Source organism: Bombus huntii, chromosome 2 (assembly GCF_024542735.1).
Source record: "Bombus huntii isolate Logan2020A chromosome 2, iyBomHunt1.1, whole genome shotgun sequence".
Taxonomy (NCBI): Eukaryota; Metazoa; Arthropoda; class Insecta; order Hymenoptera; family Apidae; genus Bombus; species Bombus huntii.
In genome coordinates, this window is record NC_066239.1 from 15,936,921 (window position 1) to 15,963,548 (window position 26,628).

A 26,628-nucleotide genomic window follows, 5' to 3' on the forward strand; every position below is an offset into this window, starting at 1 on the left:
TGAGTGACACGCCATGTTCGCTGGGACGAAGAAAAGACAGTTAAATAGCAAATTTCGGGTAGGAGACAGTCTAATCTTATTACTTTGATTGAGATAATTTGGAAATCGTGGTTACTAAATGAAAAGTGAATTCGAGGCCGATGTCCTATATTAAGTAACGTTATTTTAGATGCATGATGTTATTTCATAACAATATGATATATTGTTCAACCTTACCGAGTTGTAACTTCGATAAAATCATAAAATTGCGTATTTTAATAAAATGAGATTGAAACGTTTCAAAAATGTACAGCTTGCAAGTTCACAATCTAAAACCGTCGATCGAAAGTTTATTTTTGTCGTTTTACAATTTTGATGAGTAATGAGTTTTAAACGTTTAAATGAATAAAATCTAATTCTATTATTGTTCAAATTTTATGGATTTCTGGATATTTCCAGTATATTAGATAAAATAATAAAATGGTACTACGTAAGATTGAAGCTCGTTTTATAAAATATGTCGTTTCTTCATATTCCTGCCTGTTTTCAATATCGTTTGACGTCGCCTCATCTCTACCATATGAAATTTACACTTACTCTAATAATAAAACAACATCCAAAATACAAATATATACATACGCTACACAATAGCCGTCGAAGAACGCGAGGGCGTCAGAAATAGTCATCTGCAAAACGACCGAAGTTTCCCGTAGTAATTCCCAAAGTGGCAGTTCAATTTTCCCGGTGGATGTCGAGGCGACGTCCGGTAATTAAATCTGTAGCAAAGCTGGCCGAGCAGAAAACAAGAAGGAACTCTAGTTGGTTAGATCGGCCGGTTTTCCCTTCCACTGAACACGGAGAATCGCATAAAAGAAGTTGACACGCGAGGGACTGTAAAACATCTCAGTTTTTGCACGATTAATCGAAGTCTAACCCCAAGGCGTGACAGAAATCGCGTTTAGCTCCAATTAGAGTGGCGCGCCGAGTTCCTAGCGACTTTCTGTGACAGAGCAATCATTGTTCTCGAAACTTCCGCCTGTCTCCTGAGTAGCACAATATATCCGTGGATCCGTCTTCTGTTCCCTTTACACTTTTATCCTTCTTTCTCCTACTTACTTCTTTCATTCCGACGGATTTCATCTGAACTTTCTCGAGGCTTTTCACCGAGCGTGAAGTCATATTTTATACCGACCCGTTTCTCGGCTGCATGAACGAACAATAACGTGCAAGTACCGGTTCTCAAAGTGTTCGAGAGACCGCGAAAAGTGCTTGCAATTGTATGGTGATTGAACTTACGAGTTTCAGTGCTGGATTAACTCTTTAGCGGGTTTGAAAAGGGCTTGTTACTGTACAGATATATCGAAAAGTTGGAGACGTTGAATTTTATATAATTAGGTCCTTTCGAATGTTAGGAAAAGGTGTTCCTATATTAAAAACGTACGTTTCTTTTAAGTACATTTTATTCTTTTAACGTCTTCTAAATTGGTATTAGAATATTTATTAGTGAAAGATAATGTGTTTGTATATTATTGTATTTTGTCAGTTCTATGAATTTTTGCTGCGGAATATTTTACAGACAACAGTCAGGCTTACATGATTTTTTGTGAGAGGCTGTATCTCCATTCGTAGCTAATCCGTGGCAATTTGTACTCGCATGATCGCATGAAGTTTGTTGGCGTAAACTTTGATGGATCCGTCGACGTAGCAAATATATTAGCGTAGTTTGCGAAGACGATGCAGCGCCATATACGTGATGTACTAATGAGAGAAACAAATTGTATTGTTCTCGATGCAGTTGTCGACGAAATTGCTAATTAGCAGGACCGTGGAAACTCCGACATTCGTTAATTCGCCCAGTGAATTAATTCATCGTTTCGGTGTTCAAGAGATACGAATTAATCACGGTAGAATCTTCGCGTTAGACGTGTTCTTGTTCCTCGAGGAATTCTGAAGCTCCATTCAGAAAACGGAAGGATCTTTCATTTCCTCATCTTCGAAATGGCTCGACGACGCGACGCGTCGAAATTGACGATCAATAGTTTCCGCCTCAACGATCCTGTAGGCAACAGTCTGCACAGATTTGTCGTAGAACCCGTCTTTTTTTTTTGTTTTATTTTAACATAACCCCGGTGGAGAGAAGACAGAACGCGTCAAAACTCCCTTTTTACCATTCTCTCGTGCTATTGTAAAGCCCCTAGTAACGTAGAAAACAATATTGCGACCGAACGTCTCTATCAAAACTGTCGGTTACTACGTGGGTCGAAGCTTCCTTGAATTTGTAACCAGAGAAACCAAAAATTTACAATCCTATATTTTAATAACGTATATATATATACATATATTTCTCTTCGATATTCGTGTCTTTTCGCTGCTTTGTTCTTTGCTATTTTATTCATATTCTCGTTCTTGAATATACAAACGTATCATACGCTCATAGGAGGAATATCATGTCATGCTTGGATATATGGATAGCGACTGATATACAGAAATAGCGATATTGTGAAATTTCGAATATAATGCGGAAATATCGGGATTACGGGGAAAAGATCAAAATGATGGTTATGTCGAAAGCTTCCGTGCGCAAATTAATTCCTGCTACGAAAAGGGAGAGGTTAAGAGCCGGGGATAGAGGATCGTGAAAATGAAAAAGCCGAACAGATTAATAGCCGGGATATTAATTGAAATTCATCAGCGTGGAGCGGAATATCCGACAAATGCTCGTTCCACGGATAGATGGTACCTGTAACGCTGTTACTACTGTTACATATTTGTATTTGTCGCGTATCTTTCTTTTTTTTCTTCAATAATTTATTACAATGTCAATCCCTTGTATGGCTCATTAACGACGTAAAATAATGAAAAGTCTATAGGTTACTATATAATTTAGAGGATTTTAAATAATTTAGTAGCTCTTGTATCGATTTATTTAAGAATTGTCCTTTACAGTGAGCTTTATATCGAATTGTTGTCTATACGCGTATATGGCGCATTTATCTTACAGAACTGATCTTTAATTAACAACTAAGCGTAGGTTTGTTGAAAATCAGGTATCTCTCGTCGCGCAACTGTAACGCTATCCGACGTGTAAGCAAAAGCCGAGTCGACTATTTGCTTTTCAGGACCTGTATTCTCTTATCTTTCTCTCTTATCTTTCTCTCTTTCTCATTCTGGTATAATTTTATCAGTGTTAAAGGAAGTTGAAATGAACAAGCTTATTATTACGCGAGAAATGGAAACGGATGGGAGAGCTGGTTATCTAGGAAGAGATAGAGAACGACAGAGAAATATAATGTCGTAAGCACTTCGCGCAGTGTAAATTTGATAACAGCCGACCGTTACGTGCCGTTTCTCATCGTTCCGTTTAAAGTCGCTTTAATTCCCCCAGAGAATTTAATTATAATGTTAGTGGCGTTTCAACGGTCGGTATCAAGCAAGAGTTCGCGGTGTTTCGCGTCGGAATTTTCCACCGTACGAATCGGAAGGAACCGCCGAGGATTTACGACGAATGATTTATGACAAGTATCTGCGGGTGTTGCTGGAACAATGTCTGCCCCTTTAAATGTGGCCGTGTATCTCTGTGCGATACAGCGAGCCCGATTAAACTTGTACCGGTGTTCTCTTTTTCAATAGAAGGCCACTGTAGGATCAGTAGATCGGAGGAACTGAAATTATACACCATCGTGGATGAATAAAATACGATATATTTATTTCTTTAGTCGTAGATCCTGTGGAAATTGTGTCTCATTTGTTTCGTTTAGTTCTGCGAGACCTAATTTATAAGATATCTGAGCGTTGGAAATTAATATTTTCTCCATCGAATCAACTTTCTTTCGTATTAAAACGTCAAAAGATATTGTTTTACCATGTTTTATTACGTCCATGAATAAAATACGACGCTTTCTTATACACAAGGGAGAAATAAACGTGATAAAAACAGCCCACATTTTTGTACAGAGAAATTAAACTATCGCCTGCCACTAAAGAGACGGTAGTTTCTTAAGGTTGCAACGGTCAAAAATATCTTTGACGACTATAATTTTTAAAGTACGATATTATATAATGAAAATCGTTTAGAAAGCTTGTTTCTTTAATGTATTGTTATACGAGTATCTGTTACCGATGATAGGAGATGCTTGCTTATGAACGTTGCGTCTGGCTAAAAGTAGTAAATGCACGCGTTCAGACGTACGCGTCTGACTCTTTCGAGAAACTCTACTTTTAGATTACTCTTGCGCGACGCGACACTTGATCAAGTCGTCACATACGACTCTCTCAATGCTCTATTATTCCGTGCTCTTAAGTCTTGTCTAGACTTACAGACAATTGCTGTAGACATGTACATATTCATAAATCATAGACACTGTCTCTTGTTCTCCATTTCAATAACAGACAGGTTAATGTATTTGTTCATGGAGTATTTCTGAATGTATACGATTGTATAGAGATTGTCTGCTGACTATTCATAGAAACATTGTCTATCTCTAGACAATTGCTGTAAGTCTGTATGATTATCTGAAGATACCAAATCTACAATGTAAATTTTTATTTTAATATTTATTTATTCTCATTGTCATGTGCACTGATCAGTCTAATTATTACGACACCTATAAATATCTATTAAAAAATGAATGCTTTTCACTGTTTTTATTTCTTGACTATTCGATTGTAAATCTATTATTGCTTTTCAATTATATTGTCTTATAATGCAAAATATTAACTAAAATAAAATCTATTAGAATTTTCTATCAAATGAAACGAGTAAGCGTCTTAATATTTCTAACTGGGAGTGTATAATATCAAAATCATTCTTTACTCATTTACTTTGTACCATTGTATTTGTATTATTAAATGTAATTGTGTTTTTGTTCTACTAAAAATTCATTAATGTATTAAGCGACTCTTTAATACGCGACCACGAATAAAATATATTTCATCGATTTTACATGCTGTACGCTTAGTATGGTTGTGATATCAGCGAGCCAGACTCAACGTAGACTTCGTCATCACGTACATTGACGTTTATATTCGTTGTACGGTTTGTTTCGCGCGGCACGAACACGGTCCAACACTCTATACGATCGTGGCAAACTATAAAAAAATAAATGGAAGCGGAACGCCACGAAGTGTAAAAAGCAAACCGTACATGTGATTCGAAATATTTGTACACGGTTCGTTGATAGAAAAATATATTTCTTTGGTGTTGGTTCTAACGTTGCGACAAGTTTCATTTTTCATGGTTGTAAGGGTTATTTTAATGGAAACACTGGCATTTTATTTAATAGAATAACCATTCAAACAAGATAGAAAAATGTTTTATGGCGTAGTAAGGGAATAAAACACGATGAAAAAGAAAAGTACATGCATAAATTCATATTATAAAATATATACATAAATTCATGATATTTCACTTTGAAATATACAATTACATAAAATGTATAAGCTTACTATAATATATAAAACGTCCAATTTTTAAGACCCCAATGAATTCTAAAAAGGAAAGATCGATTCGTGTATGTAAAAAATTTTAATGAAACAGTGAGAAGGAAAATTCTCAATTTTAAAATGGTAATATGAAATTTTGGAAGAATATAAAAATATTTGCTGGGACACAAAAAATTTCAAGAAATGACGTAACAGAAAATAACAGAGAGAAACGTAATAAAATCCAACATTTTATATGTTATAACCTAATACATATAAATATTACAAAACATATAACGATGAACCAGAAAATTTACATTTAAATCCCATAGCAGATTTTTTTGAAATCAAGTGTTCTTTGATATGATAAATTCCTTGAATCCTGCATTGTGCGCATAGATCGTCACATTAAACATGTCACGATAATCGGTGTTCTTGTGACTTTAACGCGAATATCCCTGTCCTATGTTTCATGCTGTAACGCAGGGCACTACAGATACGTTCCTCGTCTCTTTACCAGGAAATAGAGCAACGAATATCATTACGTCGTCTTTCATCGTTGCAAGTGTCAAGCAAGTTCAGAAAAGTGGAGCGTCGGCTAAACCGTACGACCTACATATTTCAGTAGCATGTGTTTCTTTGCCTCTTCTATAATGTCACAGAGTGCTGGCCGTCCTATTTACAAACATAGATAGTAGATACTAGTGTGGGACATCTTTTGTACAGTTGTAATTTCTCTATAAGCGATAACTACCACGTCTTTTTAACCAAACCTTTATACCGATTTAACGTAGCAATGAATGACCATTGACTCATGAAACCCGCAGAAAATTTTTATGAATATATTACATACATTATGAAAAAACTTTTTGATACGTTACTACCGCTGTAATGAGACACGGCTGTCATGATTATTGCAGCAAAATTTGAAACGAACGTGGGAACGTATATGTAAATAAGTTGCAAGGTGTATATTGCAAACATATTAAAACTTTGTACATAGAAAATTAGTATAGTATGAATAGTCACCTCAGACATATATATGTAATTCATGCTAAAAGTAACCTCACTAAATATTGAGACTGATTAGTGTAAAGGATAATTGACCATTTAAATAATTTTGCAATGTTAATGAAATGTAAAACGAATTCGGGTTTGTTTCAAACTTTACCGATGTGATCATGATAATTGTATAAAATAATTATATCGTATGGTATTTCATACAAAATGTTTCATATCACACATATACTATATTCAGAATAAGTTTCCACGAGTGTTGGAGCCTGTGCAGGTCACAGAATCGATACATTTAGCTTTCGGCGACATCTTTCTCTTATTGAATGAACAAACTCAAAAACACAGAATTCTTCCATTCCTTTTTTAACTACATAGAAAGATTATGTCATCGTTGTTTACGGAAAGACTTTATCACGCCGTAAATTCTATCCCTGAAGTTTCGTGGAAATTTTTAGCATACGAATGGGTCGTTTCTTCGTAGACCAATTTCGTAAGAGCTGGCATCAAGAAACAGGGAGGGTGATCTCACGCAAACTATGGCTTCTCTATCAGTTTCATATCAAACCACTACCAACCAATTGTCATCGGTATATCTTTCGTTCCTATTGACCCAAATCATCGGCCCTCTATTTTCACAATCGCGTGCTCTCGGTCGTTCTTTTGGGACGCGTCACATTCGAAATTGCTTTGATCTCGTTTGAAGCGTTGTCTCGGTCGTGCCGGGCGTTTCGTATAACGTATTAATCAAAATGAAAATCAGAATTCCGCGGCTAGAGAGTGAGGTCGGGTCGTAAGGGCTGCGGAGGTCCGTGAAGTTTCCAGAGGCGCGATTATATATCTTTCCCGGACGGGTTGCGCGTGAGTGCTACGTTATTCTCTAGAGCAGGCCAATGTAGAAAGGAAGGAGCGCGCACAAGCCCTTGTAGAGCGAGGATGGCGACATCGGAGAAGGGCTAGGCCGTAGAGAAGCCGGAAAAGTGCTCGCGCACGTATACACTGTGCCCGTTTCCGGAACGTTTTATCTTTTTGGCACGGAATATAGAAGTAATCGCGCCTTATATTACTCGAAGAAGCTCTTGTCGAGGCTAGTTTAAAGTGTTTTATCATCGTTGGACCGAGAGGCCGCTATTACTTCGCCAGCGTATTTTTTAAACCCTGTTTTATCTTGATTCTTCCTGGCCATTTTCATCCCACGCTTCTTGTTCCGCGAGTAATGTCTTTCACGAAACCCTTCGACGCTAAGAAGCTCACGATGAGAAATTGTCCGGCTAAGTTCTCCTGTGTCTCCTTCCACTCGGTCAATCGTGTCACACCTCGAGTTACAACCGCTTCAGAGCGTCGAGTACACGACGACCCGTATGAACAAGGTAACGGGTACGCACGATTCTCAGAAACTCGATCGTTGTTGGCTAGGTGATTTTAAAGAGAAAGGTAATCTCTCTGGTAATCCTCATTCTGTAAAATTTTTTACTTATCGTGATGTTGCGCAAGTTCACGGTAGAGCAGATTAGGATCCATCTTTTGGATATGCCACGGTCTTTAATTAAATTCGTTGAAGAGGAAGTTTCAAAGTTGACAAAGTGTATCGCTTGTATTATCGCTCTTATCGGGCGAGAGAAATCAGCGGAGGTTTCTACGCTGCTCATATACATTATATATAATTTTATTAATAATTACTGATAATTAGTATTTTTAACAGGATAAGTGCTCTCGATACGATAAGAACTCGAGTTGTCTGTAATCAAATATTCTTGTGAGCGCATGAAATGAACATCGAATTCATCGCGTATGGCACATCTGGATAAAAGCGTTTCGACTTATCGGTCGTTGGAAAATGCTTCATTACAAGTATCGGCATTTGAACAGTTTTTAAACCGCCGTAAATTTTACGTCTATATTTTCTACATAAACGTAATATTTTTACTTCCGTTTTGGAGAAACGTGCTTTTTCGATGAAAATAAAAATTGAAAGGTTCGTATTTGAACGAAGGAAGGTTTATTCGATTTATTAAAGTCAAGATGTCTTTATGCTCGTGGAAAATACTTTGTTGCGCGTACATTTTTTATTGAACCAAAGCAGTCGGCGAATATTCTCTAAAATATATGACAGAGTTACGCAGAATAATAACATCGATAGAATCAAAATTTTACGAATAGTAGCCAATAGAAAACTTTTTTTCGAATACAAACCACCGTGAATTTTCTCGGTTCACCAATTTTCATAAACCTCGGAGCTTTATTTACGCTCCGTTAATCGGTTCTTTATAAACGTTTGCTATACCTACGCCGAACACGATGTTTGGAGATGGTGGCAATCGAAAGCAAATATATTTTTCCTTCGGATTTACGTACGATGAGTGTGCGACCAGTTTGAAAGAAGATTTTCTAAGATGGGACGCTTATTTTATGGAACGCTCCCAAACATGATCGCAGATTTTCTCGCAAGTATATGGCAATTTAGATGGCATTCTTGACACTCTTATAGCGTACACTTTACCGTCTCAGCAGATATCAGAGAAATTTTTGAAAGTATTATTGAGAATCGTTCTGTTACTTTTTCCATATTCCATATTTATCGATACATCCGTTTTTCAATTTCTTCCCAATCTTTTTACTGTCTATCCAATTCGAGATTCTCGAATTACACACAACTAGAATCTTGTTTGGTTCATTTTTTTTTTTTTTTTATCAAACTAACCTTAAGGTATATTGCTGTTAGTAAACTAGCAACTTTATCAGCATCCTGTAATATAGTAAGATTCATTTCTAAGAAAATTTTCACGTAAACGGTCACGGAAACAAGGGTTATGAATGTGTCTTCGCGTGAAAGTAATTTCGAGCGAGGCAATTTTTTTTACGCACGAACTGCTTTTCCTTGTTGGCATGTGTACAAGCATGCTCGTATGAAACTGCGAAGGGAGACAACATTTCTGCGCGAAAATTTAGTGGAGGTTTAGTTACAAGGAAAAATTCCAGGAGATTAATCTGCAAGATGCGGTTGTGTTTATTGCGGTAGAAAAATTTTGAATCGCATCTCCTTTTCGTCGCTCTTCTAATTTTTTTCATAAATATAAAACGCTTGTCCGCGTATCTTTTTTATGTTGCTCGTATCTCACCAAACAGAAACAAAAAATGACGCTATTAAATGTACACTGACGATGAAACAAGTCTACCGCGGAGTATTGCATAAAGTTCTCGGAAACGTCTCTCCGAGTCAAAAATAAAATTTGCATATGCAAACGCGTGTAATTGCTAGGAACAGTTTACTAACTGAATATAGACTTACTGGATACCGACCTATTTATTCCGTCTTTTAATCAAAGAATTTTCCTCATATTGCTGTTGATTATGAAACGTAATGCACTTAACTATTGATACACAAGATATTATGTAGCTATTGATTAAGTAACTAAAACATGGCAAGAGATAATGAAAGAAACGTTATTTCCTTAGTAAACATACACATTTGTCTTTACCTTTCACTAACGAAACTATAAAAATGTACCATAAATTTTGAGATTATTTGTCGACGAATGATCTCTCAAACCGTAATTGTTCTCATTTGGTTTTAATAGTGTGTAGGTTGCAAAAATTGTATATTTTATACAGAGCTAGAGAAATCTACATTTTTAAAGTTTCTTTACTGAAATAACGCAGTAACACCGAATTTAATTTAATTTATTTAATTTCTGAAGCATCTCGTATCTCGTATCTTACCGAGATAAATGATTGATCAACGTCTGCTTCATAATCATTGTGTTTTTAAAGAAAAGAAGTTTCTGACACTGTGATCAATTATTCAAAAATTAATGAAGGAAGTGCCCCGGATAATTAGCATAATGCATAACTCTTTCGTTGAATATCGTACTGAAGAAAATTTCAGAAGCGGACGAAGTCCCGTTATTTTGTAATTACGTAATGGACGCCAGTGCTAATCTTTTCTCCGATGTTGATGAATATTACACGCTTTCTCTGTCTCTTCGAACGATCCTTGTTAACAAATCGTACACACGCTCGTGGTAGTTCACGGTGAGAAAACAATTTGTTTTGAATTTCATGTTCGTACCTGACTAAAAGCATTTTATTAATCAAATAATTTATAGGGTGTTATGTGAAAACCGACATGATCTCCGAAAAAATAACACAAGAAAATGTATGGAGCACAAACGATAAATGGCAAAACAAATATATATAATATACATATATTTGTTTGTTTGTACTTGCTACAAGGAAATAAAAGATTCATACCTAAATATGCAGTTGATTGCATTATTTTTCTCCGATGCTAATATTGCAGCCGTGATTGTAACTATTTCCAATTGCTTTCGAAACGTTTGAAAAATAATCGTTTGGATTAACATGGTTTTCAGAGGGAAAACACAGTTCTGTTAACGAACAATACGTTTTATTCTCTTTTTATAGCCTTAAAATTCTCAAATAACAATTTCATTGGTCGTATCAAGCGAGCCAATCGGTAACATGTATATGTATTTAGATATATTCGAAAGAGTAAATTGAAAAGCACAACTGCTGTGGTAAATTGAAAAAACCAGGCGAAAAAAGAAAATTACTAATACAATATAGAATACAATCGTAATTATTACATTTATTGAAAACGCAAGCCACATACAGTATACACATAGTATTCGAGATTCCAATTTCTAGTAAATCCGCCTATCGAATACTGTTAAAATCTTCCCACGAACTTCCCTCGTAGTTGAGAATTCTATTGTCCAATGTACACAGAGTTCCACTACTTTGACCCCGGTTCAAGGCTTTGTATCTTCGTAGCGATTCAACGGGATTGTTTGTTTCGCTGTTTCGTTGAATTAGCCCTTCTCTAGTCGAACGGATTACCATACAATCGCAACGTGCGGTTGCATACCAAACAACAGCAAGTATCCCCCTTAAACTTCGCGACTACTGCACAAGATTTGTTCTTACATACCTCCCTTTCCTAGTTCGATGTAAGCTTACGATTTTCCTTATTGTTGCTATATAGAAAATACAAGGAGACAACAACTAACCGTAAGAACAATAGACCTTGCCTTCTCTGTTTCTCTGACTGCGTTTTCATCCAGCGTTCCGCGAGTTGCCCGCTATAACCTACACAAAACGCAGCTACCTCGAATCCCAACAAAGTAATAATTAATCCTAGTTAGTTTAACGTGCTACTTGGGTCGTTCCTGGATTCGCAAAGACGTCCGCTGAGCGCAAAAGGGGAAGAGGGCACATTATAGACGTACGAAATGCAGGACCGGCGAAACTTGCGTTATTAAATCCAACTACATGGCACAGAATGGAGCTGGGCTCGAGCAGAGGATCGTTGCCACACTTCTGCTAAAGCTGACTTTACCGACGAGGATGCGAGGCAGCCTGCCAGATATCGTCTCGACTACCTAGAACCGAGCTCTTCGTAACTTTGTCCGTCTTCTGTGGTCTGTGTGTATATCAGCCCATTTGTTTCTTGTCGAGTAGATATTACATACGGTTGTTGGTGTACCCTGAACACTATTCGTCTTTCGATCTTATTAAAGCTTCCAGGACGAGTCTATCGAGATATGCTTAATAGTTTTAGCAATCGTTATATCATTACAGGAGTTTATATTTCGACGAGGGAAAGATATTTTAATAATATTCATCCATCGATATGAAAAATCTGATAACACGATATACAAGTTTATTAAATCTTTTGCTACTTGTTGGAACTGTTAAATTCTATTTGAGGTAGAAATTTTGCAATGATTCACATATGAATGCTCTTCAGGCCAGATCGAAGTCACTATGAATTGCCTTGTCGCCGGTTATAGCCGTACAAAAGCGCAATTTAGCTTCATCAATCAATAGGAATAGTTATAATTTAAGTAAACTAATATTGCATCCCAATCGAACGAACCAGTAGATTCGAATCTGGAACAAGGTTCCTTCTAAAGGTCGAACAATTTAATCCTAAATTATGACTTCGTATCTGTCACGTTAGCCACGTGCCCGTGCATCGTTCGTACGTGCCAGCAACTATATGCTTTGTCCATCGAATGACATAGTCAGTAACAAAGCGAGGAAAGAGAGGGAACGATAAAATATCCAATGTTTTGCTAAGTATTTGAAATTCTTTTTCCTCCTTTTTTCTCGATCGTGTATTTGGTTATTAGATAATTATCGATAGTTTGTATTATTAGCTTCCGAGCCAGAATTTGAAGTCGATTATTGTATTTATTTTATATCTTTGCATTATATAATTGATATGTAATGCAACTGAATTAACAAACAATTTCATATTTGAGAACACTAAGGTGACATTGGAAAAAATTATAGAATTCATTTTGCTAGTTCGAATATATTAAGTTATTCCTTCGTTTCGAAAAAAATTAAACGAATTACTCCATTACTCCGATTCACATATATCTTAAATAGAATTCTGAACGATTAGAATGATTGTTCTTAATAGACTTTTCTACTTCTTTCATACTGTTTCCTTAGTCGATTTCGATAGTAAATATTTTTTAATAGACCTTTTAATTTAATTTAATTTGAAGTCGATTTATTTAATTTTATTGTATGTATATATATAATCTTTCACAGGTTGCAATAAGTCATACTGTGTTGTATTTCCCGCGTGAATGTTCTATAGTATCGCCATCTCACGACTTTTATCAATAATTTTTATTGTTTCTAAAGAAGACGCCGTTATTAGTTCGGATTTTGGCGCGTAGCATTATCGTACTCTTCAAACAACTATTTTTCCAAGTAATTTCGGATTTGTTGCAAAGATTTTCGAATATTTATAAAATGTGATACAGTTTATTACTAGAATACATATATCAGCCTTCGGTAACACACAGTATAATCTCTAAAATCAGTTATATTGCATTTCGAGTATTCGTTGACGTTCAATGTAAATAAAGATACATATACATACATTCGGAAATTAGTTAATTCCATACGACCGACTTCCTGCGATATAAACACACATCCCCACCCTTGGGCGTTTGTGAGACGAACGGGTCGCGGGGAGTGTCATTGCGGTGTCGAAAGTCGTCGCGTAAGGATCTGTCAATTTTCGTTGTTAGCGACGTATTAATTAATTGCGTAGTATCTTCACTCATATTCCTTCCTGCCTTCGTATGCTGTTATTAGGTTCGTGTTATTAACAGTTGTTCGCTTATTAATTTATTATACGTTATTATGACAAAATTAAATAATATTTGAAATTACTTTTCGTTCATTTTCCTCTCGATCGTATGTTTGGTTATTAGTTTTCGAATTAGAATCTGAAGTCGATCATTGTTTCTGTCTCATTTTGATTATAATTCTATATATTTGTTTTAAATTGGTGATTTTCTTTTGTGCAGATTGCTCGACCATAGCGGGACGATAACTGGGAATTCAAAATAGCGTCGTTTGGACGCCATGATGATCAACAGTTAATTTGTCAACTTCTCATGGAGATTGAGTCAGGTTTGTTAGAATAATAAGATGTTTTAATTATTGTAACAAAAGCAAACTGATACGTACGTTTATATTATCTTTTCATTAGATCATTGGTAATACAATTATGTATTTATTGTATAATACATACTTGATACGTACCTTTGCACTATGTAATTAATATGTAATATGATTGAACTAACGAATAATTGGTGGACACGTTTTTATTCGTCGGTTCACTAAACGAAGAGGAAGTGCAATCGGCGTGTCACGAACAAAGCAATGCACGTGCCGCAATTTTTCGTGCTACCGATTGCGAAAGGTGATGTCGTATTGAAAAAAAGGGAATAAAAGACCAAAGGTAGGGGCAAAAAATAAAATAGTGCCAGGTTGTGCAAAGATCCAACCCGCTTTGGTTCCAATGAAGTGCTATTTAGTTGGACTGCGTGTCCTATTACAGGCTCTCGTTCCGTTTTATAATGCAACGATATTTTCTGAACGTTGCCCGATAAATGAACAGCAATTGTTCCCCTGGTCCGCGTTTTCTCATTCCTTTTATTTTTCCCTCTCTCTCTCTCTCTCTCTTTGTTTCGTTATTCTCTTTGCTTCTTTCTCGTGCAATTTCCTTTTGAACTCGATCATTCGACATATACAAGGTGTCCTAGTAATCATGGTACGGTTGAAAAAGAGTGATTCTATATGAAAAAGTGTCGGAAATATGGAACGAAATTTGTTCATACGACGTTTCGATTTCGAGAAAATCGAGTTGGAAATTTATCAAGTATACTTGAACTTGGCTAATTTCAGACTGAATATGACTACATAAACGACAAGAGGTTATTCTACATGTGAAAATAAGTAAAAAATGTGGAATAATATTTCTTCACAGAAATTTCCAATTATTTTTTCACGTAGAATCATTTACTTACCGACTGTACCATTATAATTGTGACACCCAATATATCGCGAATATAGGAGCGGCGAGTAAAACGATGCAGTTCGTGGCAGTAATGATTGGAGATGGAGTCACGCGATCAGCGATACTTTGGTTCTGGTGTGCATGCGGCCTTAATTATTTTTACCAACCTTTCGTCCCAGACAATTCGCTACAACTCCCAAGATAATTTCCCACTTGGCGAATTAGCTTGTTCGCGGCTCGTGCTTAACGCCCATCGACCACCGATCTGGCTGTTCCATGTTCTCGTTAAATGGCAATCCAATTGCGTTATTATCCGTAAAATGGGATTGCCTTTCGAAAGATCGCCGGGGCACTCTTCATCGATCGCTTTCGTTTATTCGGGATTAGTCGGAGAAAGTGGCTATGGTTATTTAAGATGGATTGCTTAGCTGGCAAGTGGTTCGAATAAGGTTAACGAGCGTCTTAGTAGCTAGTAATTTATAGTTACCAGTAATTGTCTACCGATTTGTTAAACTGAATATCTAATAACGATGGCATTAACTACGATAACGTGCAAATTAGTAACGTAGGTTGCTAATATTAATCATTGGTTGAACGTTTGTACGAGGATTATTTCTCGATGGAAAAATTGAAATAATTACAGTATGGCTCACGAAAGTACTTCAACACATACTATACAAAACTTTTATGTGTATATATTGTGTGTGTTATATAAAATATCCTGAAATTCTGTTAGCTCTGTAACGAAGCACGACTACCGTGGTTGTATCGATAAAAGTTGAGGCGAATCTGAAAATGTACGTAGAAGTCGGAAGATATTTATTGCAAACATATATATATTTAGAAAACATTAGTATGTGCCATGGAGATGTATCTTAAGCATATAATAAGTATTCCATTAAATAATTCCGCTAAAAAGTTGTTCCACTATATATTGATTCCTATTAATATATCTATTGGATAATTAATCGTTTAAATGATTTCACAATTTTTGTGAGATATACCGTTGCATTAAATATATCGTAGCTGCTATGTACGTTTTTAGATTTGTTACAAACTTTACCAACATAATCATGGCTATCGTTGTATAGGATCTTCTGTTTTTAAGCAATTTGAAGAAATAAGTCAATATCTTACGATTTATTCTGTATTAAATATTTTACTCCAAAGTCGCTTCAAAATTGGCATACAAAATCCTTTATCTAAGCGATACAGGAATCCATGCGATTATATAAAAACTTTATACCAACAGCGAGCCTTAAATATTATTAAATCTAAGAATTCAACAATTTCAAAGTTTCCACACGTAGGCTGTTATACTCTCTATAAACATTCATAGAAAATTCTCGTTCCCACAATAACAATATATACCGATTGTTCCCCGCGTTATTGGATCATAAAAAAGCTCCCGGTCTCAAAGGTAACGTGCGCAACATTCATATTTCGCTTAGCAGTAAAACGATTTAAAAGACGCTATCGTGTAGATGCAAATTCGTCGTGTAGGCCTTTCCGGGCACGCTATTTACGTTGCGGATAAGCACAGATTAATCTTGTAGAAAGATGCTCGTAATTCTCACAGATCTATACTCTGGCATACGTTTGTTTGAACGTCATATCTCACCACCAATACGATATTTCTCTTTCATCGTCGAACTTTTCCAGGAACATAAAAAGAATAACATTGTAACTTTATTTCGATCGCGCGAATGAGACGTATCGCTCATATCGTTTGGGAAGGATCACAATTACGTGTAGGACAATAATTGTTTTTAAGATTTTTGAATCGACACGTGTTACTTACTGCATTTCGTATTCACTGTGCTGCCATTCTCTTTGTAAATTTTACAATAAAAACAAGAACCTCCACCACCAAAAATTGTTGCGCACGTCAGAAGCAGCACCAAAAACCCAGAGATGTGAAATGAATCACATTTGTGATTGGTTCCCGCGAAACGATGTCTTCCGTTATTCGGAAACGGAATATAGTGGATGATAGTATAGAACATGACGAGTGGCTTCACGTATACCGACATTTTGATTTACAAGATAATGATTAAGGGCAAATTTATTTTCAGTGATTGAGATTGTCTTTTCAAATTTTCGGTTATCATTTTTTAAGCAATAATATCGGAATAAGAATATGAAATAATAAACATTCTTGTAACATTTAAAAAGAGTCTATTTAATTTAAATACGAATATTGATACGTGAATTATGATTGGTTACACAATCGAGCTTTAATTTTTCCGAAGACAATAGGTCGAGTTTGGAACTACTCAATCAGTTATGTTCAAATGTTTAATAATCACAATCGTGTAATGTTTTCTAAATATGAAATACAATTTATACTTGCAACGCAAAAGGGTAACAACGTAATAATCATAGAAATATTATAATTAAGTGATTTTTATAGTTTTATTCGTATCTTTTTAAATAGAAACTTATTTGGAATACAGTAGTTTCCGGTATGGTTTAGCATTTCGTCAAACGGCTATTTTATAGGACGCTTCACTGTCACGTATGTTTGCTTATTTGGTGTCTTTTACTCTTTTTAACGAATAAACTATTTATATGTTCTTTAAATAATTTAGTTTATTCAGTGCAAGAAGCGTTGACAATGATTAAGCAAGATGAGTAAGTATAAAATTGATATTTATAATAATTCATTGTCTATTCTTTGTCGACATGGAGAATCATGTACTGATCTGAGTATCAGCAGTATAAATTCTTTTAGCAAGTATTTTTTGGATCACTCAATTTAGTTAATACTTATACAAATTATATACTGAAAAACATATGATAAAATTTATAGGTATATATATTAACAAGCAACAGTAAAACGTGTTTTCCCTTCCACGCGTTAGTTCTATATAATCTTGTTAAATATTAGGGGTCAAGCGCAGAATAACGAGGAGAGAGATCGAAGTAGAGAACGTGATCGTAACAGGAGAGTGGAACGACAAAATCGCATAAATTCTACAAGCCGTGATCGTAGAGAACGAAACGATCGTGGTCGAAACGCTTCAGATCGATGAATCTACGTAACAACATTCTTTATGATTTTCTTTGATAAGATCAGAACAGAAGTTGGAAAAGTTGCTCATGTTGAACTTTTTACTGATGAAAATGACAAAGTAAGAGGTTGTGGTATTGTGGAATTTGAAGATTGAGACTCGGTAAAAATTGCTGTAGAAAAAATGCATCGGTATGATGATAAAGAGGTAATTAGTATATTGTTATTCTTTCAACTTCCTTACAACTTGGATGGGTACCATGTAACCAATGTTAAGAATATATTTAATATTTATGTATTTTAGGACTTTGATGTTAAACGGGACGAATATGGCCGGTTAGCAACAGCTCGTAACAATGAAAGAGTTCGTGATGATAGATTTAGGGATCCGCCAAGGCCACAAGATGGTGGGCGTCAAAATATGAATGCTCCTGCTAGTGGAGGTGATGGTGGTGGAGGCGGCGGTGGTGGCGGTGGTGGTGGTGAAGATAGCAAATTTGGGAATACCTATGGTCTAAGTACTCAGTTTTTAGAATCTTTAGACATTAATGGACCTTTAGTTACTAGAGTATTCGTAGCAAATGTAAGTATATCTTGCGATACAGTTTGTATAATATTGACAAATTAAGTATATGAAAGTTTATTAAGTTATTACTTTGTATATTTAGCTTGACTACAAAGTGGATGAAGAGAAATTATTAGAAGTGTTTAAATTAGCTGGTAAAGTACTACATGTTGAATTAGGAAAAGATAAAGATGGAAAATCTCGAGGATATGGAGTGGTAGAATATGACCATCCAGTAGAATCTGTACAAGCTATATCAATGCTTCATAATCAGCAACTTTATGATAGACGTATGACTGTGAAACTTGACAGAGCAAATGAACCAGACATGCCACCAAAATTACCAGAAGGTACCTTCTTATTTCCTAAGAAATATTTTATTTTGTTATATAAACATATAAAAATGAAAATTGATATAAATTCCAAAATAGGGTTAAAGGGAATTGGAATGGGTCTTGGAGCTGGTGGTAATAGATTAATGGATGTAGCTAGAAACATTCCTATTGAACAAGCAAATAATCCACCTGTTGTGAGTCCTATGTCTGCTCTTCTGTTGGTTGCTGATGCTTTTAGAACTGGTTTAAATAATGTGCCAGAACAGTTAGGTGAGTCTTACCATAAATGTAATATATAAAATAGGATAGATAGAAAAGCTGACAAAGACATATTTATATACCTATAGCATTTGTATTGACAAATTCAAATGCTGCAGCTCTTCAAGCACGAGTTCTTTGCTGAATTCGTCGGTAACAAATGAGTTGGCTTCTAACTTTAATAATTTCGGCGTAGGAGTTGAAGGTTTGTCTGATTTACAAGCCTCTACTAGACAAGGCAACAATTCATTTGTGCGGCAAGGCTTATCTAAAATGGACAATGATGTAGGCTTCGATAGAAACAATGTTTTTGATGGTTCTAACTTCGCTGGTGGCAGAAATTTTGACGGTAGATTCAACAGAGGGGACAGCGATCGTGTTCCTGGTGGAGATGGTGGTTTTGCCAGAAATCAAGATGAAGGAAGAGGTGGGAACAAACAGAATACATATGATTCTCGACCGAGGTCAGACATTATTCTTATAAGAAATGTATGTACTTTCCTTAATTTGTACACAACAACTAATACGTGTATGTTTATTTATAATCATAAAGATAATTATAACAGCTCCCACCTAACACAACATGGCAAACGTTGAAAGACAAATTTCAAGACGTTGGAGAGGTGAAATTAGTTGAAATGCGGGGAACTGGCATGGCCATAGTACAATTCGCATCTAAATGGGATGCTAAACGTGCTGTGTGTATCCTTTTAAAGAATATGCTAATAGTATAGATCGATTTTGTCTATTTAAGAGAATACGCATTTTGAAGGGCATGTATCATTTTAAAGTTTTTTCTTAATAATTCTTATATATAGCTATGATGAATAGGTCACGTATCGATGGTAGGACGATTGATGTTTGTCTCTACTAACTTACTTTAACCGTTCGGTATGTTTCAACTGGTTCATAAATTCCGATAAACTACTTTCCAGATCAACACTTCCTACTATATAAATTAAACTATAATCAGATTGTGAATGTTTATAGAGGCACATATCTTTACTTATTTTTATATTTATTTCATATATTTATTACATCTCTATTATCACATTTTAGAAAATGAACGAATTTTTATATTTTTTTCTTTAATTAGACACAATAAACACAAAGTAATATCTTGCATATTATCGTTGAAAAGAGTCAACTGAATCATCCAGCTTCGATTGACATTCGTAAAGCCGCAAACGGTTATAGAGCAACTGGGGCCCTCAAACTGCCTTTAATCGGACACATACACTGTTCCACCGTTTCTATTAGCAATAAATTCAATCAGATCTTCCCCTTCGCGTGGTTGTAAAATCTTGTTACTTCGAAGGGGGAACGGAAGCCGACATACACTTATCCGGACCGGATCGACGAATGCAAATTCGCGTAGTATCACTTAATTGTTCTGTCGATCGGAAGGAGCCACGTTCAGCTGGTTAGAAAAGAGGGAAAATGGTCAATGGACACGTATTGCCATTCACGTTCATCTTGCGTGCCACCTTTTCATCTTTTAGGATTTAAAATCAACGAATTCGTTGTGACGAAGTTTTACTCTTCCATCGTTAAATTCTTTCTTAGAAATGTTTCTGCAACGTGGAAATCCGCATTGCTATTGTGGGGACTGATGTTTACATCGTACACAGGTGTCATTTTGAAATGACACTCTGTGCTTCTTCTGACGTAAATCCATTCGTTTCATTAATTTTGAATGTTTTATACCGCAGTCAGCATCCTCTATTTATATAAATAGCGAGAAATGAAAAACACTCGGACTTTATCCTGTTTCAGGAGGAAAAAGAATCGTTCGAATTGCCGGACCAGATTCGAACTTTGATCTGTCCTTTGCCGAGCAACTGCTGTTATCAATCGAGCTATGTAGGTCATCGACGTATTCTTTCTTTTTAAGTCCGATGCTCGAAATGGATGCTGTCTGCACTCTACTAGAACTCGTAAGTTCCCTTTTATGTGATATACTTCTTTCCCAGCGGATCGTCGTATTTGAGTAGTTGTAAAACGCCGCAGTTATACTTTTGAATGGAGATGCGAGGAATTTATAGGCATTACCATAAAATTTCGAAGAATTCCTCGAACGTAATGCGACTCGTAAATAAAATATAATTATTCTGTGGTAATTTTCTAATTTCAATTTTCTGTCCCCACGTTTCTATTTAACGAGTGTTAAAAAATGAAGTTAATTTACAATCTTATCATTAAAATAGATAAGAGATTTTATTGAACAATTATTCGGAAGATTTTAATATTAGCAATACCAAATATAGAATACAAAGTCATAGAAGTTTGATTTCGTTCATATATTCACTGCTATCGAGCAGCAACATACGTTGCATTGATTGCTTAACTTATCTTTTTTTATATCCAAGTAATATGATGACACATTCGTTGCGACAGTTTTTATGCAAACAAAGTATATCACTCTATTGAAACAAAGATTACTCGTTAAAATAGAAATGTTTACGATGAAAACAGAATGCAACCCGAGAGATAGATAAACTTGTAGTTGTATCTTAGTACCATTGATTGGGTTAGTGGATAAGTTATTATTGTTATTTTCTTATTTTGAATAATGGTGTAAATTTAACAAATATACGTTCCTGACAAAATATTTACAAAAACCCTATTACCATAGCTAGAAAGATTCAACAGACGAAGTAGAGAAATAGAATCTAGTTTTGCAAAGAATGTTACGAAATGAACGAACTTCCTGTAACTCTGGAGGATATTCGGCACGTGACATTTCGTGAATACAATCACGTAAATCATTTTGAAATCTGTTTCATTGCCGGATTATCATTGAAATCGATCGATTATCCATACACCAGCATTGCTTGATTATAATCTAGTTCCTCGACGTTGGAACCCGAGATATTAGGGGAATTTAACTAGAGACCCGGTCATGTCCGAGATAGGGTTATGACAGCACGACAGGGATCACTCTAGTTGGATTGCTAATTGCTAATAGAACTATGAGTGAAATACGAGACAAGGGCAATGTTCCACGTACGTTCACGTTATGAGCTTTTCAAAGTAGTTGATTTAAGTTGATTTATTCATGTGGAGAATAAGCAATGAACGAAATCGCTGAACATAGATACGGGATGTATGTTAATATTAATAGTAAGTAGTAATGGTAGGTACACTCTCGTATATAGTTCACAGGGCACTTATTAATTTTAAACACAAGTTTTAATAAAATATGCCTATAATAAGACCTTTAAACGATGGTATAATTTACTTTTTCTTATGGTACAGCCGCTTAATAAATATCAACTTTATTTTGTGATTATAAAATCCATGTACCTATTGTGTATTAAGTGACCCGAGATTTATGAATAATGATGTATATATAGTACAAATTATTCACGTATACATCAGTGATGTCATATGTATCATTGTTTGAGAATTACTGTTCTAATCGTTTAAAGTTAGAAAAGTCACTTATCTCTGCTGCTTCGGTATCATCAAAATTAATAAAAATATAAACAACGTTCCCTCCATTGCCTAGTTAACTTCTAAGATTTACTACATGCAATCTAGAAGTATCATAATTTCCCTTTACCGACTCACAGCCCGTTCCACACCCAGACGCAGCGTTAATCCGCCGCAGGTGGGCTTACGTACAATATCTCGTTTCACGGAATAAATCGAGCAGATAGAAAAGAAATGGCAGAGACCAGGGAGCAGAGGGTGATAGGATAGAGTTAATTAGCCACGACATGACGCGACGAACTACTTTCTGATGTCGCATCGTGCACGGCGTAACCCAATTTACGTTGGCGAAAAGATAGAAAAAAAGAGGGTTTCGGGACGAGCGCACGGCCGCGCGACGATATAGAGAAGGAGTTCGGGAACCAGGAATGACAGAAAGAAAAATGAAAAATAAATGCACCTACGACAACACGGTGCACCACCGAGCTTCCAATGCTTTTAACTTTCCCCATAAATTTATTTGCCCTCCCTTTCTCTCATTTCTACGTTTTTCTTGCGTATCTTGCCTTCCACCGTTTCTTCCATGCTAGGATACCCGGCGAACTTTCGTCAAGAAACATAGTTTCTTTTCCCTTCCTGCCACCCCCTATTTCCCCTTCGTTCTGCTTATCTCTTGACCATCTGTCTCTATTCCGACGCCTCTCGTCCCGCTTTTTGTACTTCTATTGACCTCCTTGTCTCGCGTCCCGAGAAGTCGCGGCACTCGAATTAACCCGTGATTCTTCGACTTAGTTGCTTGTCGGAAAGTTTTAAGCTGCACGCGACCGACCGGCGCGTCGTCGCCGCCAAGAATAAACAGAATAATATTGACGATGCGATAAACGAGCAGAGGAACTTGCTGAATAGCTACGTAAATATAGACATTAAGCTCCAGAACAGTATCATAAATTGTGGCGAATTGTATTTATGTGATGGGTATAATATAAAGACGTTTCCAAATTAACGGTTTTTTTATGGTATAAGTAGCATAATATTTCATTGCCGGGAATGATAAGATACGTATTGATGAATATATGAAAAATATATATCGCTACTTGACGACGATACTGGCGCGCAACTAAACATTTCAAATTTGCTTTTATCCAATGGAAGACTTACATTATGTTCTTACTTTTATCATGTCAAATATATTTATAATTCCATCAGTTTTATGTCGGAAGCAAAATTACTTACGCCGCTGTCAATTTGGCCTTAGTTTTTACAACGCTGCCTCATCTTCTGGGACGCTACAAGTGGAAAATTGTAGATACTATTTTCTTGAATACACACATTGTATATACACATACACATATTGTGCTAAGTCAGCCTTGCAACATCGTGACTCGCGAAGATTTCTTTGTATATTTCAAAAAACCTCCCCTCTGATATTTACATTTTCTGAGTCGTGACATGATCGATGCAAAGCAGCCAATACGGTTCTACTTAAAGAACAATTTCATCTTCATACATGCTCTAAACCGTAACATCATATTTTCTACAAGAAAATTACATATCAGAGCTGAATGGTTTGACATAATTTGATGTAAAATAATAATATAACTTACACCAAATCATTCCACTTTTAGCTGATACCTACATTCTTCGATATCAATTTAGATAACAGAGATTTCGTGTCACAGTGAAGGGGCTTCTCAGTTTTCCCAAGATTTTTACTACAAATGTAAAATTACTACAATGTATAGAGGATATTGGTGTCAGTACAATGTCACTCGTGAAATACGCGTAGCATACGAGATCTTTTTTAATTAATGAATGCGCATAAAACACTGCATAAAATTGGCTCAGCGGAGTGTGTCAGAAGTTAAAACATCCGAAAATATGCTCATCGAAAGTTTTGAGCTTCGTATCAGAATAACTCTGAAAGTTGGAGTAATTAGAAAACTTGAACTTTACTTATTTGCATATTATGTCTACTGAATAATTATTACGTTCCTGGAACTTTAAATTTAAAACAAACTCCGTATATATTAACTCACATTTTTCATGTCAGAAGTCGCAGTTTTATAAGAAAAAATGTATGTACATTTTTAACAGTGGATAGCTTACTGTTTAATTATATTCTTCTTTATGTTATGATGAGTTAAATCAGACCTATTCTCACTCTACTACAACATCGCAACATCGAATATAGGATAATGCATAAGTTTTAGATTCCTGGAATTGAAAGACCATATGTTAAATCGTGCAGAATTCAGATTGCGATGAAGATCTAGCGATCTAGCGAACCTCATAGGATTTATTGAATTTTTATTACATCGTGACAGATTTCTTAGACTTTGATCAAATTCGTCGGAATTCCGCCAGAGTCGTCAAAATTTCCATAAATTTAATCGGATATGTTATAACAGAATATTATTGAGACTTATAACTTTCCATTAAACTCCATGTTTACTTCGTCTAATGTTAATTATGTTTCTGAAATAACCTTTAAGAATTGGAAACTTAAATGTCATTCGATCAAAGCAGAAAATTTCTTTGTTTCGGAATTTATCAAAGTAGCTAAAGACTGTCAACAACTTTGAATCTAATGAAATCATACTATTATTCTTAGAAATCCTATGGGTTTATTACAATCTCGCTATAATTAATTTTAGAGGTAATATTTGTGTTCCAGTTTTCCTTTAATGTTTTCAAAATCTGTCAGCAGTTTCATAATTTTCTTGATGGCTAATAGGTTTCTTCCACTTGCAATGTTAGCCGGTTTTGCTGAGTTCAGTAAATTTCATGGCATCTTGTAAAATTCGGTCAATTCCCTATCGAATCGAGAATCCGCCATGGTCTGCTAAATTTGTGGCTACTTCTGGAGGATCTGCAGAGTGTGGATGAGTTCCTGTGAAATTCGACGGGCTTCGAAACTGCTTTAATGTAATTGGGTTCGGTGGACTTTCTGCCTCATTTAGCAAATTTCAACTGCTTTCCAAATCGTGTACGCTTTTTCGTGATTGTTTCCTCATGCACTCGGTTACAGAGTGTCACTGCTACTTCAGGTTTCCAATAATTTTAATCTTCCATATATTTTTAAGTATTATAGAAAAATTTTACATAATAATTCTTTAGTCAATCCCTGTGTAACTTTTGGTATTTCGTTTTTTATAATGACAAATTCATACTGATTTTGAGATAAAATATTATGAAATAATAATGCTTCTTTCGTAAGTCATCGAACATTTGCACTGTTGCGCACGCGAAACTGCAATTATATTTATAACTGTAAATAATTTTTCATCGTGCAATGATTTTTCATTTTCGTGAATATAAACGATTCCATTGTTCGACTATGTGCGACGATGTTTACGAGAATTTCTAACATTGTGTAGATTAGAAAAAGACATTTTCGCCGCCTGGTCCATGGGGTATAATAAAAGCTGAATGAGCGGTTCGTTCTGGCCGAGATGCTCATTTTCTATGCTTTACGAGTTACGAACTTGCGAGCACGCGAGATTGTCATTGTTACTTAGGATACCTAGGATACAGCAGTAGACTTGCGTAAAGAAAAATTAAAAAGGAAACTTTCACTGGTGCTCCTTCATTGTTAAAGCATTTTTGTTCATGTTTTTATGTATAGAGAAGATTGGCTCAATATTTATTTTAATAAAGACTAAATGTTTGTTTTGTCTAGTTCTTTAAAAGGTTTCTTCAAATTTGTTATATATATTATCTATATGTTATACAATATCACAAAGAAATTTCTTTTTATAAATTTTATTCAAAAATAGAAAATTCAAACTTTTGCATTCTAATATTTAGACAAAACTAATTCGAAAGAATTTCACTACCGCAGAGAAGGAAATAGAAGCAAGTAAATTCAAGAATCATTTTTGCTTCAACATACCACGTTTCAACATATCACTTCATAGTCTAAGAATGAAAATGTGGTTACGTCAGGATTGAAAAGTTCGAGCTGTCTGCTCTACCTACCGCCGAGGTTTCCGTGTAATTTTTAACGGCAGCCTTACCACGGTACTTCTTACATGACTTCTCACTTAAGCTCGCCCGAAAACTAGGCGAGTTTAAAAGGGGTAGTAACGTTCTTTCAGGTCGCTTCCTGCGTCCCTTCCCCCTTTTTTCTTGTATTTCCGGTGAGTAAAACGGCGAACATACACGAGGACAGAGGTAAACCCCGCCGGATTACTCGGGATTCCATCCCGTTTCCGGTTGTGCCCTCCGTGACTCAAGAGCGATTGCATCGACCTTTTGC

General features: G+C 35.7%; 2 protein-coding genes across 22 annotated transcripts in view; one reads left to right on the forward strand and one right to left on the reverse strand.

Annotated features, from left to right (window-relative positions):
- The window catches only part of LOC126878131 (heterogeneous nuclear ribonucleoprotein M-like), a 206,601-nt gene that overhangs the window by 71,671 nt on the left and 108,302 nt on the right, over positions 1-26,628 (forward strand). For 7 of the 18 annotated variants that reach the window (XM_050640647.1, XM_050640637.1, XM_050640639.1 and 4 more), the window contains 8 exons: positions 13,770-16,705; positions 16,761-17,985; positions 18,082-18,360; positions 18,446-18,692; positions 18,774-18,947; positions 19,132-19,424; positions 19,502-19,637; positions 19,754-20,060. In XM_050640647.1, the coding sequence (XP_050496604.1) occupies positions 17,962-17,985; positions 18,082-18,360; positions 18,446-18,692; positions 18,774-18,947; positions 19,132-19,424; positions 19,502-19,637; positions 19,754-19,809 (1,209 nt within the window). In that variant the 5' untranslated portion in view covers positions 13,770-16,705; positions 16,761-17,961 and the 3' untranslated portion in view covers positions 19,810-20,060. Of the gene's footprint in view, positions 1-13,456; positions 13,555-13,769; positions 16,706-16,760; positions 17,986-18,081; positions 18,361-18,445; positions 18,693-18,773; positions 18,948-19,131; positions 19,425-19,501; positions 19,638-19,753; positions 20,375-20,711; positions 21,056-26,628 lie in introns of those variants that run through there. The other 11 variants (XR_007695567.1, XR_007695566.1, XR_007695565.1 and 8 more) reach the window with 8 other exon arrangements.
- The window catches only part of LOC126878145 (lachesin-like), a 483,910-nt gene that overhangs the window by 45,708 nt on the left and 411,574 nt on the right, over positions 1-26,628 (reverse strand). The window lies entirely within an intron of this gene.